General features: G+C 38.1%; 1 protein-coding gene across 2 annotated transcripts in view; it reads right to left on the bottom strand.

The window, feature by feature from the left end:
• Positions 1-634: 634 nt before the first annotated feature.
• KDM7A (lysine demethylase 7A) overlaps positions 635-17379 on the bottom strand; it is a 74101-nt gene continuing 57356 nt past the window's right edge. The window contains exons 15-20 of one of the 2 annotated variants that reach the window (XM_074871818.1): positions 16859-16956; positions 14442-14590; positions 14089-14297; positions 10336-10421; positions 9128-9404; positions 635-8344 (exon numbers count right to left, since the gene is read on the bottom strand). In XM_074871818.1, coding sequence (XP_074727919.1) covers positions 8250-8344; positions 9128-9404; positions 10336-10421; positions 14089-14297; positions 14442-14590; positions 16859-16956 — 914 coding nt within the window. In that variant the 3' untranslated portion in view covers positions 635-8249. The remainder of the gene's footprint in view (positions 8345-9127; positions 9405-10335; positions 10422-14088; positions 14298-14441; positions 14591-16858; positions 16957-17379) is intronic. The other variant, XM_074871819.1, reaches the window with a different exon arrangement.

Here is a 17379-nt window from a genome sequence, read left to right as displayed (position 1 = left end):
TCTGAGCCACCCAGTTCTGACATCACTTTCAGGACAGTTGGCATGATAAATACATTCTTTGAATGCTCTCCTTCCATAGGCATAACTTGGTGGGAACACAGAGGTTAGCTGCCTCTCCAGGAGAAGCACTTTAACCCCATGGGAAGAGCTCTGCTCAGTAACCATCACATGATGGAATTCAAAACAATTTCTATGAGTGCTGGTCGAGCACAGGAAAACCCTTACTGGGCCAGACCTGTAATGGATCTATTCAAAGATCTTTTGTAAAAAAGCAAAACCTCTGTAACTATCAATTAATAACCTAAGAATTAAGCGCATGATTTAGTATCTTTTTCAAATTAATACTAGCCTGAAAAAGCTGCCTAGTTAAACCACATTTCCACAGCCCAGATCCTATTTTAGGAGACTAGAGTGGCAATTTCTTGAGTTTTGTTGGCTTTTTGTTTTACTGGAACAAAAAGCCGACTTGCATCTTTATGACTTACCACCAAGGTGTATGATTCAAGGGTAAATGTTTCTTCCAAATAAATATCATGTTCTCCAAGTATGGGTGGAAACTTTACTCACACTCATTGCAATAAAACATTTCTTATGAGAAAGAAACTTTGGGGCAAAGCATCACAAACAAGCAGGCTCTTTTTATACTGTTCTTTTAGTTGACTTACATGTTCCAAAGTAGAGTATTTTTTCCAAGACCAAAGCAAATACAACAGGAGCAGTACAGATAAATAGATCTATTACGCCAAACACAATTCTTCAAAAATTTGCAGTACTTATTCTAATGACTGAATATAATTGGCTTCAGAGAAATCAGACCTCAGTCTAGACAGAGCAAACTGTCCTATTAGCTGGCTGTTAGGTGGAATACTGTAAGCTCTGGCAATGACAGACTTTATTCACTGTCTTGATCACCAGCTATTTCTTCTGCAGGTAAAGACTTTAGTCATTGACCGCTGTAGAAACAAAGGCATTTAAAATTCCTGGTTGTATCAGAATGAGTAACAATAACATTCAGGTTTTACAGTTTCCGTCCTCATTAACTTTTGGCTTGACACAGCTAACATTACTTACCAGCAGTAAAAGCGTAATTTCAAGGGCTCCCAGGAGAAATACTTCTATACAAAAAAAAAAGTTTCTATAGAAACCAACACTCAGCATGACCGACTTCACCGTACTCATTCTACTACTCAGATTTCCATCATCAATCCAAAGTTACATCTAAACAAAACAAACAAGAAAAGGTTTGGTTGAATGTGTTAACTAATGAGCCACCACCACAATAGCTTCACAACTTAAGCAGGTCATGACAAACCCTCTGGAGAAAGAATTGAACTTCACTAAATGTACACAAACCCAAGTTTGTAGGCACTTTACAAGGGGGTACTCTACTGCAAATGCAATAGAATATTGTTGATTTTTAAAAAAACAAAACCAACTTCAGTCTTCAGATATCAAGAAGGGTACCATGCCCATTCCCTGACTTTAGAAAGTCAATTATTTTGCTGTATTTGCTAGCCTTGAAATCTTTAAAACCCATTTCCCCATCCTCCCCAAATAGAAAAGCAGAAAAACAGAAACTTTGACTTTTAATGGAAATATGGCTCCAGCTGCTGAAGACTACCCAGCAGCATTTAAAGCAGCACTTCGAGATATTTCACATATTTTCCAGTGTATTATCCGACCTATTATCCACCAAACAGCAGTCACAGAGAAAAGCTCTGGAGCAAAGGCAGCACAAACAAAAGGACAGTAAAAGTAAAGGTGCTTATATATGTTGTTATATGGCTATGAAACTTGTATTTGTGGCCCACTGAAGCACTCTCTTAAGTCAATCACTTTAAGACCAAAACATTAGTATGAGAAGCAAGTTCAATGTGCCCAATCCAGATGAGTCTGTCTGAAGGAAATGTGTAGGTTGTAGCATTGTTTTTCAATCTCAGCGATCAAGACTTTTTCGAAATACATGGTTGCTCTGATAGACAAGCAGCTCTTTCAGATATTTGGCAAATCTCTGGCTAACCAGATTTAAAATCAATTTTAACACACTAATTGAAAAGATCTAAATGCATGTCAAAATACAGCCGGAACCGATTTCTGGACAGATACATATATTTAATCTTCATCCCCTGTACTTAAATAATGATTTTTCCTCATGACTTCTTACTCCACTTAAATTTGGTTTTGAAACAGCAGAGTTTCTGAAACAGAACAGTTTCTGTCCCCAAAATCTACAACACTACCATGTTTTAAACTTTAGGCCACATAACTTACTAGTCTGCTGGGGTTTTTTTTAAACTATTTCAATCTTATACTTAAGCAGTACATGGTTTGATGAGGTCAGCATTCTTGTTCTTTGTAAAGTACCTGGCGCAAGGAAGTCCTCATCCATGAACAGCTCTCCTAGTCATTACAGTCAACCATAAATTCTCTATAAACAAAAAGCCAGGCTAAGTAGTAACCTTGAGCAGAGGATGCTCGGATCAAACATCTTTTGCGACCTGATTCCTCAAATGCCATTGCTGCATCGTTTACCTAAGGCTCTCATAAAATGACCATCACTGGAATCTAAGCATCTGCCTATCACAGCACTGAAGCAGTTCAGTAGCAAGGAGCGCTACTTACAGAAGAAAAAGCATTACATGAAGTTGGAGTGTAATACAGTAATGCTTCCATTACCCCCAAGTAGAGTACCCACATGCAAACACTGTACTACCACATGGAGTCAAAATAGGGAGCACGGACAACTGTAAACCAGAAGATGACATGTGGTGGGAGAAATCAGCAGAGAAGTCATCCAGGATAAAAGCAAGTATAACAAAGTACATGGAAGTGTGACAGAGAAATCTCTTATTCCAGAAACTGCACATACTTAAATGGGGAAAAAAGAAAAAACAAAATCAAGAGATGAGTCAGTCATCAGTAGCATGAGACAAACCTGAAGAAAACCCCAAAAACCAAGAGCAAGAACATGAAGATACCATTTGACACCCTTCTTGCAGTTCTAGATCTGCTAATATAATGGATCACAAACACTTCCACATCCCTTTTATATTAGGATTCAAAAAGAATATATACATGTTCACAAAAAGCATTTAGTTGCCATATAATATGCTTGGATTAAAATGAGGTTTGCACTTTGAAAAAATAAAAAACCCAGTATGAGAATATTTCCTCTCACATTTCTCCAGAAGATTTCTTCTTCAAAATGTGACAACTAAAGGGCACAGAGATGGGACCTAGAAAAGCATTCTTCTCCTCAGGATATTCTGTACAGTTTTCTGTATTTACACTGAAGCAAATGAACAGAAGTCTAAAGAAATTAAACGCTTTAGAGTGCTAAAATCAAAACATAAGCAATACATTTTTTTAATTTCAGTATTTTAAAGTACAGAAAGTGGAAACTATGAATATCAAATACAAATTTAAACAAAGCCACTTGTCCTCCCCTAGAATAATCAATGTGAACTACTTATAGAAACTTACAAATTTAAAGTAAAATCGAAACAAAATAAATACTGTACATACACTTTCCCTGCCTGCAGGCAAAAGAGGATGGGAAATACTGTTATGAATTGAAAAAATGCTCTTAAAGCTGCAGCATCCCATTTCCCAGCCAAATACTTAACACAGTAGTGCGTTTCTGTAAAAAGGAAGACACACATACACCGACCCCTACTGAGCAGACAAGCTAATATTTTCAGAGACTTTAGAAGGAAAGATAGAAATTAGACTATGAGAGTAGAAAAAGGAGAGGAAAAGACAAACGGGCCAGCAAAACGTTACTACAAAACTAGTAAATATAGCCAAGAACTAGCCCCTTTTTTTTCTTTTTTTTCTTTTTCAAATTCCATGGTTTTTTTAAAAAAGATTCACCAAAGCATTGGCAGCAATAGACATTTCCCAGCAGAAGTGACAATACATATCAATATAATCTCTTAAAGTGATCCCTTTCATTCCCTTCCCACAGCACGAAACTCTTATGGCTTAATTTATATTAAAAGTAGAAAAAGACTTTTTTTCCCAAACAGAAATGCAGCCTATGAAGAACATGCATTTCCTTATCAGTGCTACTTATATTTCCCATCCACTGCATGTTTTACCACTCATACACTCCCACAAAAAGGGTTACTAGGGTGTTTTTTGTTGGGTTTTTTGTTTTTTTTTTTGGAAAAATGGATGTTGCAGCTTTTAATCTTGTTTAACCACAAACAGTAAGGCCCTTGGTTCCATTTATATTTCTTCTGTGAAAGAGTAGCTCTGGGCTCATTCAACCCCAGAGCTACAAACAGCTTTTAATGGTCTGGAAGTATTACATGAATGAAACTCTGGAAAGACACTAGATTTGGGGGTCATGGTGGGAGTGTGAAGGGATGGGTGGGCATGTGGAGCCTAAACAGGGCACTAGTTATAGGCTTGTAGTACCAGGTCATTCTAGCTTCGGTTCTGCTTAAGTCTCCACAATTACCAAAAAGGGGGTAACAAGATCCACATCAGCTCTGACTCTGAAACCCTGCAAAAATTTTCAACATTTACAAGTTCATGGCCTTGTGAATGAAGATAGCTTATGCCATACAGCAAAGCCTAGGGAAAGCTGAAGCTTCTAAAATGTGATCATGACACTGTGCTCTCTTATATCTCTATTAAAGGTAACACAAGCACTTCAACCACTAAAAAACCAAACCCCCCCAAAACCCCCATGTAATCAGAAAGCAACAATTTTAACTCTCAACATCTAACCCTTTCAAAATTGTCTTTAAGAATGGATTCATGTAGAGTATTATAGGTTGCATAGGTAATCTACCTCAGAGGTCAACAAAGGCTACCTTGTAGCCAGGGTTTATTAGCAAGTATAGTAGGAGAAGAAAAGGGAAAGTTGCTGGAAGAGTCTTTGATATAGTTTCTAGGTGGTCTTTCCATTTTCATGTTCGTTTCTTTTGTTTCAATTGCAGGAATGTGAGAACTTAGAGAATGGGAAAACCCCTACAATATTTCATTTCCTATTTTTCCGTCTACAAAAAAAAAAAGTTTTATGCCAAATCCAAGTTCTCTGACTTTTCAGAAAAGATTATCCTTGAAAACGAGTTACCATAGCAGGCTTAATTCTCTTTGTTGTCCAGTCAGTGTTCCCTACTCCCTCCCTCTTCCACCCAAAGTGAGACAGCAAGGAAAAAAATAGGGCTTTTTCTCTCCACTACAACAACACGAGGTTCAGGCCATCTACAGAAAGATTGGTGCAGCAGTGTTTTCATCTAGAACACAACAAAAATATCCCTACATACAAGTACACAAAACAAGTGAGGTCATCACATCCTCTTCATGAGCTACCAGAAGACTTTTCCCCCTTTTTTTCTTTTTTTTTTTTCCTTTTTTTTTTTTTTTTTTTTAAAATACTGCTCATTATGGCATTTTTTTTTTTAAATTACTTGTTCTGAGGTGGAACATCAGAACTAACTTCTGCTGGAAGCATGGATATCTGAAGAAAATGGGAATGAACCTCTGCCTGTTGACAGCCTGTGAAGAAACTATTACATAAATTCATGACAGTGGAGAGCCACTTTGAAAATAAAGGTAGAAAGTAGAGTAAAGAAAGAATAAAACCAAGAAGAAATAATATATATGGGTCCAGCCACATCTGTGTTCCAATAGTAATATACAGATAAATAATGCAGATGGTCAGAAAAGAGACTTTGTATAAGCCAGTCACATGTACAAGACAGCATACTTCCTATTTTAAAATTCCTTACTCCAGATTCTATTCTGGCATACTTCTATTTCAGATAAGTGTTCTCAAAAATCTGCCTTTAAGGAGGGAAAGCTCATTCTTCATTCTGCTCTGAATCCAATTGCTGCTCTAAACTCGAATTTTCTATTCTTAAAAAATTAAAGAAGAAAACAGTTTGGTTCAATATGCTAAAGCTAAAAGAGTTTCCAAAGCCTGGCATGCATTAATCCATTTGCTCAAACTTAAGCACAGAGAATACTTATATGGGTATATAATTTTAACTAATATTGACAACATAGTTTATTTCTTTGACTTACTTTGGTGAGAACATATTAGAAGATAGATAAAATATTCTCTTTTAACTATTTCCATCTGGAAAACATAGCACCTGAGAACAGCAAGTACTTAGAGTCACTTTCAGCACCTGTAGAGTACCTCTTAGCTTATCTTCTGCTTTTTAGAAATCCTTTGTTACCTCCATTCCCAATACACAAGGTTGATAGCTTGCATTAAATTAAAAAAAAAATTAAAAAGACTGAAAACATGCTTCTGTGAAACCATATTTAGCAAACAAAGGATAAAAAAATTCACCCATACGCACACACACAAAACTATAAAGTTAAGTCAATATAATATAAAAGCAGGGCTGAAAAAAACACTCCCAAGTTGTAATTTTCAAGCTCCAGAGGAAGTAAAGCCATGAAAGCTACCTGACTTATTTGCAGTTGCATTATGTTTTGATGTTTCTCAATTCAGAAAAAGAGTAACATAGCACTAAATAGTCTTGACCCTGCAACAGTCAAAAACACCTGACATCAGAACTCTTTCCATAAATTTGTAAAGGCATTCATAATCTAGCCTAGATAAAAATAACTCTGCACAAATATTCTGGAAAGTTCAACTGAATTTGTTTTTAAATCATAACAAGAGATAGTTCCAGTATAGAATATGGAGAAAGGAAAAACTGGTATGGAAAGTTAAATCAATTCAATTACTTGGACAGCTATGCCTGAGTATTTTTACTCTTAGCAACCAAAAAAACCCTCAAACAACAAACAATATTGTTGTCACTAGCATATTAATGTTTGCAGTTTGGCTGGACCCTGCAAAATGCCCTTTTTCCAGAATCAAGTAAAAGTATTCCCCTTTCCGCCTTCGTCCCCACCCCTCAGAAGTTAAATATTTAATTTTATATTACAGAAAAATACACATTTAAAATCAAAATTATTTACAATAATTCAGAATCAGCATTTGCTACCAGCTCTGTAGGAAGCCTGACACAAATGATCATTCTGATACCAGTAAGCTACTTAATGCTTATATATGCACCAGTTAAGACTTTTAATTGGCTGTCTCACCCAGCTTTGAAAGCAACATACATTCTACTGCCTTCCTGACTCCTCAGTAAAATGTGTTTAAGTACAACAGTAATATTTTAATGCTTCTTCCATGCTACGTTAAGTAATACGCCAAATCTTAAAACGGCAATGTATATCTTATGAGTTATTTCAGAGTAATTGTTCTGACGAAACATTTATCTTAACTGATGTCCCCGTTCCTCCAGAAAGATATATTACGTTTCCCTCCTTTGTACCAACTCTTAAATAACCTGTACAAATACAATTACAGGGAGCCTTTTTACAGAAGAAAATCATCACAGACAGATCATCAGGAGGAAAAGTATGCAGTCCAATTTGGAGGAAAGGGGTGCAGTTTAAAACAAGTTAGCTACTGGACTGACACAAGAAGATTCTTCTGTCTTTACAAGTCTCTTCTAGTCCATCAAATAAATAAAACTGTATTAAAGAGGACAGGTCAAAAAAATAATCAAGCTGGCAGAGAATATGCAACTTGCAAGTCAACAGAAGCCCAGCCAATAGCTTACAAAAAGCAGGAAAAAAAAAATAAGATTCCATATGCCTTAATTTAAAAAATAATTAATAATGCATCTCACCCCTATTTAAGACTATAACCTGAATATCAAATTTAAGAGTCCAGACTAATCACAATTAATGTGGCTCTCCACTGCACCAAACATACATTATCAAAACAATTAAAAACTTTCACATTCTTAAATCTAAATTAATAACCCCCACAAAAAAGTCTTCCAAATAAATAGGTTTTTTAAATGAATTTAAAACTTGTCAAAATCTATCAGAAATAAATTATTGATAAACCACCTTCATCATCTTCCCCTCATTAATTAGCTCAGAAACTACCAGCAACAAATGATATTCAAGCCCTGATGAGAGACTATTTCTCACAGTCCATGTCTCTCTGAAGATTTCCCCATTCCCGTATGGTTATTGCTGAGCAGGTGTGGCACAGTGAAAATGCAGCATTGGGTTGTTTTTTTTTTTTATCTTTTTTTTTTTTTCTTTTCTTTCTCGTTTTTGTTCATCAGGCAGTGTTTTATATGGTACATGCAAGTCTGCTTCAAGCAGAGGAATAACAGCAGCTCCAGGCTCTGTTGACCTCAATACTGGTCTGTGTAGGAAAGACAGCAGTAGTAGAAGTAGCAGCTACATTAAACAAAGAAGCGTGCATGGCCATTCCGATTCAGCTTCAAGATCTTCCCAAGTCGCTGTTTAGCAGTTGCCATTCCTTTCTTTGGACGTTTGCCTGAAAAATGAAATCAAGTACTTCAGTCGGGAATTTCAGAATAAATTTTTATCATCACAGAACAAAGATGAAACCCAGCTTTCAAGCTGGAGCAGGCAAAATTTTCACCTGAATCCATTTCAAAAAAACCCCAAAAACCCCCAAACTTTTCATTTATCTGCTTGAGAGCAAACAAACAGGGGATCAGAACTGCAAAAAACCAAGAATTGTTTTTCCTAAACTCTGGCTAGAATTATCATAAAGTGATTATATTATTTACCAATGTCTCCAGTCTAGGGAAGTGCAGTGGGTGTGGTAGGGAAGAACCTATACTGAACTTCCTGAATTTTGCTCAAGCTATTCACTTGAGTAAATTACAGAAAATAAACTAGAAACTAAAAACTAAATAGTATGATCAGACTATTTTTTGAAGTGTCACAGCTTTTAAATCCTCACTTTGACAAAAAAATCTGATTCAGGCCAGTGTTTCAGAGCATAGTTGTGGTTCTGTTCCCTGTAATCAATGTGTAACAGATATGCCTGAAGAGGTGTAATGGTAACTGAAAGTTTCATCTGGCCACACACCCAGTTAGAAGATCTCTCTTAATTCTGCCTCCACACATTCTGTGCCAAAATCTGACTGTCCAACTCATACTTATTTTTCCTCAAGCTCTAAGTCTGTCCCTTTTTTCAGTTTTTGCATCTAACAGTTCTTTTTGATGTTTACAAGCTCCTTTTCCTATCCTAGTCTTTTTTTTTTTTTTCTTCCCCCCACTCTGGCAAGAGGACAGAGATAAACATTACCTTTTGTTGCCTGGTTGCTGATAGGGGGTGGATTTGATGCTGGCCTCTTTGTTGGATGAAGTGGTACAGACAAGGATGTTTCACCATACAGCCTGTCAGGGCTAAGGCTGCCATCACTCAGCCGACATTCTCCTTGAATTAGACTGGAGTCTCGTGTATACTTGCCATGCTGAAAACTCAAGCTGTTGTTGTGGACTATACTTCTGTTTTCCTGAACCTTATGATTGGCTTCTGATGCACCCTCTTTCTTGTTATATTTTTGAGTTTTACTTGTATCCTAGTATGGAAATGAGGAGAAGAAAAGAAGTGTAAGTTAATACCTCCTGGCTACAAGTTCACTCCAGTTTTTTTAATTATACTACTGTATCTTTGAAAAAGGTATTTGAGTTCCACCAGCGTCTGACCACTTTACGATTCCATGATTTCTTTTAGTATAGATACTTCCATCTATACAGCAAGCCATACCACAGCCATTGACTACTTAAACAGGCAGTTTGTTTTCAATATTCAGCTGATGAGAGAACAAACGCTAAATTGGGAATTATTTAGTTAGATATTCTTACCAAAAAAACCATCAAAGCATGCAGTTAAAATACAGCTATTAAATAGCACTGTTATTTTGCAACTTTAATTGTTCTATTTAACTGTTTAATTGTTCTAATACTTCCAGTATAGACAAGTTTCAAAATACTGAAGTTCAGAGTGTAAGACACACAACCTTTCATTTTATATATACCTTGCTGGATTCCACCTGGACATCAGAAAGCAAAAATATTCCTACCTGCTGGCTGCTGAAAGGTTGTATCAGTTTGGCAGTACCAATTTCCTAAGCAAGTAGCTTTACTATAAATACTACCAACATGTTCTGATGCTCTAGTTGGGAATAACAATGAATAAATAATACAGTGCTTTCCTAGTTAGACTGAACGTAAATTCACACCTTTTTAATAAAGTATTTTTTATTTTTCAAGATACTGCCCTGAGCATCTTAATACTAGCCACTACAACAGAATAGAGTTTGAAAGGAAAAAAACCAAAACACCAACAATGAAAAAATGTAAGTGTAATACAGAGTTACCAGAACCACAAGTATCTATTATCAGATATGCAGTGTGGAAAGACTTGTCCACCATGCTTTCTGTACTTACAACTTCATGATCTGTTTTTCCTACAAAAATGTGTTCAAACTGTTTAAAGTATTCTTTTACCTGAGGGGTAATCCTCGAAGCTTCATTCAGGTGTCTAGCCCATGCTGAAGTCCCCAAGTCTCCTTCCTCTTCCTTCACAGACCTACCTAAAGAGGAGTTCAACAAGCTTAAGTTTTAAAATCACTAACTAGTAATACAAAGTTAATTATACATTTGAATGACTTTAATATTAAAACAAGAAAAAAAACACTATAGAAAATATTTCCTAGATATGAAATAAAAGTCATCAGAGCTGCCTGGTTCTACACACCAAATTGGGAAAACAATCTCACAGTATAAATACACCTAATTAAAGATCCATATGCCACAGTAAGAAGGTCAGACAAATATAATCATTCAAACTTTGAAAGTACTGACGTTGAAGACAGCTTACTTTTTTGTTACGCTACAGTCGTCTACAATGGCTTTGTATCATGAGGAGTTGATAGAAAGGTGGACCCTTAATTTTCAGGTATTATTGACTGTATTGTTTCTAAGCACTGATGTGCTATTCAGGTACAACATATGGCAGGTCTATGCTGATAGGCCTACAGAAGAAGTGTCCACATCGAAAACACATACTGGGAGGGCACATAGCCAGGACAGTTGACCTGAATTAGCCAAAAGAATATTCACAGAATTGTCTAGGTTGGAAAAGACCTTGAAGATCATCTAGTCCAACCATCAACCCAACATTAACAGTTCCCAACGACACCATATCACTAAGCGCTAAGTTGACCCTACTCCTAAACCCCTCCAGGGATGGGGACTCCACCACCTCCCTGGGCAGCCCATTCCAACGCCTAACAACCCCTTCTGGAAAGAAATGCTTCCTAATATCCAGTCTAAACCTTCCCTGGTGCAATTTGAGGCCATTCCCTCTTGTCCTATCACTTGTTACTTGGTTAAAGAGACTCATCCCCAGCTCTCTGCAACCTCCTTTCAGGTAGCTGTAGAGGGTGATGAGGTCTCCCCTCAGCCTCCTCTTCTCCAGACTAAACAACCCCAGCTCCCTCAGCCGCTCCTCGTACGACATGTGCTCCAGACCCTGCACCAGCTTCGTTGCCCTTCTCTGGACACGCTCGAGTCATTCAATGTCCTTTTTGTAGTGAGGGGCCCAAAACTGAACACAGTAATCGAGGTGTGGCCTCAGCAGGGCCAAGTACAGGGGTAAGATCCCTTCCCTGTCCCTGCTGGCCACGCTATTGCTGATACAAGCCAGGATATCACTGGCCTTCTTGGCCCCCTGGGCACACTGCTGGCTCATGTTCAGCCGGCTGTCAATCAACACCCCCAGGTCCCTCTCTGACTGGCAGCTCTCCAGCCACTCCTCCCCAAGCCTGTAGTGCTGCTGGGGGTTGTTGTGGCCCAAGTGCAGCACCCGGCATTTGGCCTTATTGAAGCTCCTACAGTTGGCCTCAGCCCATCGCTCCAGCCTGTCCAGATCTCTCTGCAGAGCCTCCCTACCCTCGAGCAGATCAACACTCCCACCCAACTTGGTGTCATCTGCAAACTTACTGAGGGTGCACTCGATCCCCTCGTCTAGATCATCAATAAAGATGTTAAACAGGACTGGCCCCAAAACCGAGCCCCGAGGGACACCACTCGTGACCGGCCGCCAACCGGATTTAACTCCGTTCACCACAACTCTTTGGGCCCGGCCATCCAGACAGTTTTTTACCCAGCGAAGCGTGTGCCCATCCAAGCCATGAGCAGCCAGTTTCGCCAGGAGAATGCTGTGGGAAATGGTGTCAAAGGCCTTACTAAAGTCAAGGTAGACAACATCCACAGCCTTTCCCTCATCCAACAAGCAGGTCGCCCTGTCGTAGAAGGAGATCAGGTTTGTCAAGCAGGACCCGCCTTTCATAAACCCATGCTGACTGGGCCTGATCATCTGGTTGTCCCGCATGTGTTGTGTGATGGTACTCAGGATGAGCTGCTCCAGCAGCTTCCCGGGCACTGATGTCAAGCTGACAGGCCTGTAATTTCCCGGATCATCCTTCTGACCCTTCTTATATATGGGTGTCACATTGGCCGATTTCCAATCTGTCGGGACCTCCCCGGTCAGCCAGGACTGCTGGTAAATGATGGAAAGCGGCTTGGCGAGCACCCCAGCCAGCTCCTTCAGCACCCTCGGGTGTATCCCATCCGGTCCCATAGACTTGTGTATGTCTATGTGATGCAGTAGGTCACTGACTATCTCCTCCTGGATTGTGGGGGGGTCATTCTCCCAGTGTCTGTCTTCTGGCTGAGGAGGCTGGATTCCCTCAGTACAACTAGTCTTGTCATTAAAGAGTGAGGCAAAGAAGGCATTAAGCACCTGAGCCTTTTCCTCATCACTTGTTACCATGTTTCCTCCTGCATCTAGCAGGGGATGGAGGCTCTCTTTGGTCTTTCTTTTGCTGCTCACATACTTATAGAAACATTTCTTGTTGTCTTTGATTGCTGAAGCCAATACCATATAATGGTATAATCATACCATATAATGTCACGCTTGGCCATAAAAACTGGGGGCTGGAGGGAAAGGCAGTCTTCCAAGGTAAGTCATTGCTCAGAGACTGGCTGGCCATCATCTGCTTGCAGAAGGTGGCAAGTGAGTGCCTTTGCACCACCTGTTTCTTTTCTTATTTCCTTCACTTACTAAACTGTCTTCACGTCAACCCATGAATCTTCTCACTTTTGCTCTTTCTGTTCTCTCCCCCATCCCACAGGGTTTGGGGAGAGAACAAGTGGCTGTGTGGGTGCTTAGCTGCTGCCCTGAGTCAACCCACCACAATTTAGAAACCTAGATATTATGTTTTTTATAAAGTTATGAAGATGGAAAGGCACTGTACATGTCTGTGTGGTGTGCTGGTTAGGGTTTTTGTTGTTGGGTTTATTTATTTAATTTATTTGGTGGGGTTTAAGGACATACAGCTTCAATTACCAGAACACAGTCCATGACATCACATTAGGCTTTCCTGTTATCCATGTAAACAAAAATCAACACACTATTAGTTCTCTGAATTAGCACCCTATTTGTTGGTAGGGTTCTATTTGCTTCACATCAGCAAAGCTATAATCCTCTTCCATTTCCTTCTCAAGCAAAGAATTTTCAAACATAATGACTCTCTTTCTCTCTGTTCCAAGAAGTGATTTTGATTCCTTTGAGGGGATTAGTGTTAATGTTCTGTCTGTCATTCCCAAAATGCATTTAACAGATGTCTGTTTTCCACAGACATCAAAATGCCACTGACGAAAAAATTGCCTCTGAATTCTCCTCTTCAAGATTAGAATCTCCTTTAATACACTGCATTCATAGCAGAATTTCAGGAGTAAAGCCAAATACGTCTTCCAAAGACACATGAAAAATCACCAAGCAGATTCCTATGGGTATGTAACACACATGCCATGAAAGCTGCAACCATGAAGGTTCTGTCAATCATTTCTGAAGGAAATTACACTTTCAGTAGGGAGACTACACTTTCAATCTAGCCATAACTTTGCCACTCTTCTAAGGATGCCATAAAACTTTCAGATGGCAGTATTTAGAAGACATATTCTGAGGACCTCTCAAGCTAAGTTTGTCCCAGTTTTCAGAAGTAACATTTACTTTTTATAGGAAAAAAAAACTAAACCAAATAACAAAACAAAATCAAAGAACACACCTTTTTAAATGTCAGTCTGATTTACCTAAGAGCTTGACTACAAATCTAATAACGTAACTTTAAGTGCTTGTTCCAAGCAGTTTGTCCAAGAGCAGAGAGCAGCAGTGTCATTAGTTCAGATACCTACCACATTCTATTGTTTTGTGGCTCTGAGATGGCTGTCTGTCTTTATGCCGACTCCTGGGGTAGCTTCTGTGTTCCTGAAGAGAGGTTCTTTTATCTGTGCAGTCTGTGCTTTGAGTATGACCTGGTAAACATGTAGTATAGTGCAATCCTGCCATAGAAAGCATGCCCTGAATAGCTTCTTCTTCTGTACTTGTCGAGGTAGGACATTCCCTAGAAAAATAAAGGAGTATTAAGCAGTTCAAAAGAGAACCCTAAATTTCTCTGAAGGAATGATTTTTACGTTGGCATAAAGCAGAACCATAATTATGTATGATAAGGTCTAACAGTTTATAAACAAATGCTCAATGTGCTTACTTTTTACTGGGAGTTTCATTTCTGGATGGCTTCTGGGTATTTTGATAAAGGTCTCTCGTGACCTTAGATTCCTCTTTGAAATTTGATGTTACTTCCTGTTTCTCTTCATCACCTGAGCTTTCTGACTCCTCTGTGGAGGAATCCTTCTGCTGAAATGAGAGGAAACAATATGCAGAACGGTCACCATGCCTCCTAAATAGAGACACTACCTTAATTTACGCTAAAAATTCAAAAGCTTCCAGGTCCAACTTTTTTGTATTTATAGTACTCGGAATGCAGTAGTATGAATATAGCAACTGAGATGCTATACATCCAAATTTTGTTACACTAATGTTACATGCTCCAGCAATACAGAAAGCACCTCCGAAATCCATTTTCTTACGGAAAACACTACACACATTAAACCATGCACAAATCATTGTATTCTCTTTAAAGAGAGCATTGATTATTCTCATCTTCGATATTCAAAGTAGAGGAAAAAATATGGAAGTATGGTTCCAAGCAGCAGCCAGAACTGATGCCTATTACATATAATGGGACACATCCTGCCCCAAGTAACTGTTTCGGGTTCCTGCTCTCACAAAAGATAACTTTCAGCAACAGCATCTCTGTGATGAGTGACAGAAGCTCTCAGGTAAATCCAGAACACAGCAGGAAAAGAAACACAACAGCCGTTGCCTCTTACAGTGCCACAGCCTCATTTCATGAATGAAAGGGCTATTCAGCTCTTGCTGAGATTACAGCTTGTATGGGCAAGAGCTTCTCAAAGGTGGAACAACCATATGTGACTCAATATGCCCTTACGTGAAGCAAGGGCTATAACAGACATGATCCATCTTGGTAATTCAGACTAATCTATTTTCAACAAGTACAGAGAATGCCACAATTTTTTTCCAAGCCAAGGAATATACATGACATTCAATAAAAGGTGTTGAAAGTGGAAGATCAGAACATGGAAGAATCATAATCCATCAAGACTGACACCACTATTCCTATCATCAAAAACGAAACTGGAATGAATGAAGTGCATCATATCACCAAAGGATGTTTTTATACAACAGCTTCATTCACAAGAGCAGCTTGTTGATCTTTGACACTTGGAAAGTGACACAAATGGGCAACTAAATTAGAACTGTGACTCAATGTTAGTAATAAAGCTATTATCTTGTTTTGTTAAGATCTTCTCTGGTGCAATATAAAAACATAAAAAGGATTTACAGGAGCTACTGAGATAGTTCATTGTGAATGTATCATTACAAAATGATAAACTTAAACACACAGAAAAATTATTCCATTAGATACTATTAGATTTAAGAAGCAGAAGAATATAGAAGGAACTAAGAGAGTAAATGGCATTAATATAAAACATTTCACTCAATGACAAAGTCATCCAAAACTGGCTATATTCTCCTGTGAAGAAGCACTATATCACTTCTGAATAACTATTGATTGTGTGTCTTAAGAAAGGAAACCTGCTGAGCCAAAGTTGCTGACAACACAGTTTAGGAAACCAGGAGAAGCCACACCATGAAGGCTATCACTTATTCCAACATCTAGATAAGGTAATGATGGAAGACAACAAATGTTAAAAATAGATCTTGACCACCATGGAAAAAGTAGGAACTTGAAGACTTCTGGTAAAGTCTTATACTAGGCTGACGACTGAAAGTATGACCAAAGCATTAGCTTTCCAGAAGCACAAAACAAAAATGTGATGGAATCATTCCACCCTACTAGCATTTTGCTGCTATCCAATTAAAACTGAAATTAGTAAGTCAGAGCACAATTTTGCAAGGGAAAAAAAAAAAAATCATAAAAATATTTGTATATACATATACACATTTCTAAACACTAAAACTTGTAGTAAAACACGTGTGTAAATATAGATGTACGTGTGTGTGTGCATTTGTATTTCATTTAGTTGTAAAGAAATCACTACAATCTAGACCCTCAAATAGAGCATTCCCATTTATTTCAAATAGTCTAAAACACCTCAGTAGGATTAATCCACTTCAGCTTATTTAAAAAACTGAAGGCCTATAAGATTGTTTCCATTTAAAGATCCTCTAAAATGAAACTGTGTGGTAGATACTCAAAATTCTAATGATAAAATTTAGACTTGTTACAGAAGAAATTAACAAAGCAACTATGTTCTAACTTTTCTCAGACTTTGCATGTTGCAGAACACGGTTCATCCTCTGCCAGTCCCACTTTAATGACAAAGATCATAAAATTTTTCTCAAAACCAGAATAAATGAAGAATGAGACAACCACAAGTAGGAGATACTAACTTGAACAAGAATTACACACTTTGTTATTGCTCTTTTAGCACAAACTTTGACCAGATAAATTTGAAGTGAGTGAGCAAAATTACACTTAATTGCTTCATTAACTTTTGTGACTTTTTCTAGCTATACCTGTGTAGTGCAATCAGGCTCAGATTCTTCTGAATCAGAAATATCAGAGTACTCTGAGGATCCGTTCCTGAGTTCTGATTTCACACTTTCAAAGAACACTGTGGAGAGAAGAATTAAAATATAAGACCCAACATTTATTACATATAATATTTAGACAATTATTTTGGAAGTAAAGAACAAGAAACATATATTTAGTTTTTAATAGTCTGTAAACAAAAGCACATCCACACAACAATCTGGTTCACAAGTCAAGTTTGCTTAAAACTCTAGTGAGTTGCCTGCTGTTGACTTCTGAAGTGACCGACTGGATGAAGCCAGAGGAAGAGAAATCAGGTGCAGCAGGAACATGTATTTTTTTCTCTCCTATAGAGCACATACTCCACAGATGGCACCTTGGGCAATTTCTGCTTTTGCGTATAGGCTGGAGTCAAAGAAGTGGCTCTCAGAAAAAGTTAGACATAATCATCAATATTACTTTGTCTTAGACTCTTTGAACCTGGAATTTGTTTAAAAATAAAAGC

This window comes from Strix uralensis, chromosome 5 (assembly GCF_047716275.1).
Source record: "Strix uralensis isolate ZFMK-TIS-50842 chromosome 5, bStrUra1, whole genome shotgun sequence".
Classification (NCBI taxonomy): domain Eukaryota; kingdom Metazoa; phylum Chordata; class Aves; order Strigiformes; family Strigidae; genus Strix; species Strix uralensis.
This window is presented reverse-complemented; position numbering and strand designations above follow the sequence as displayed.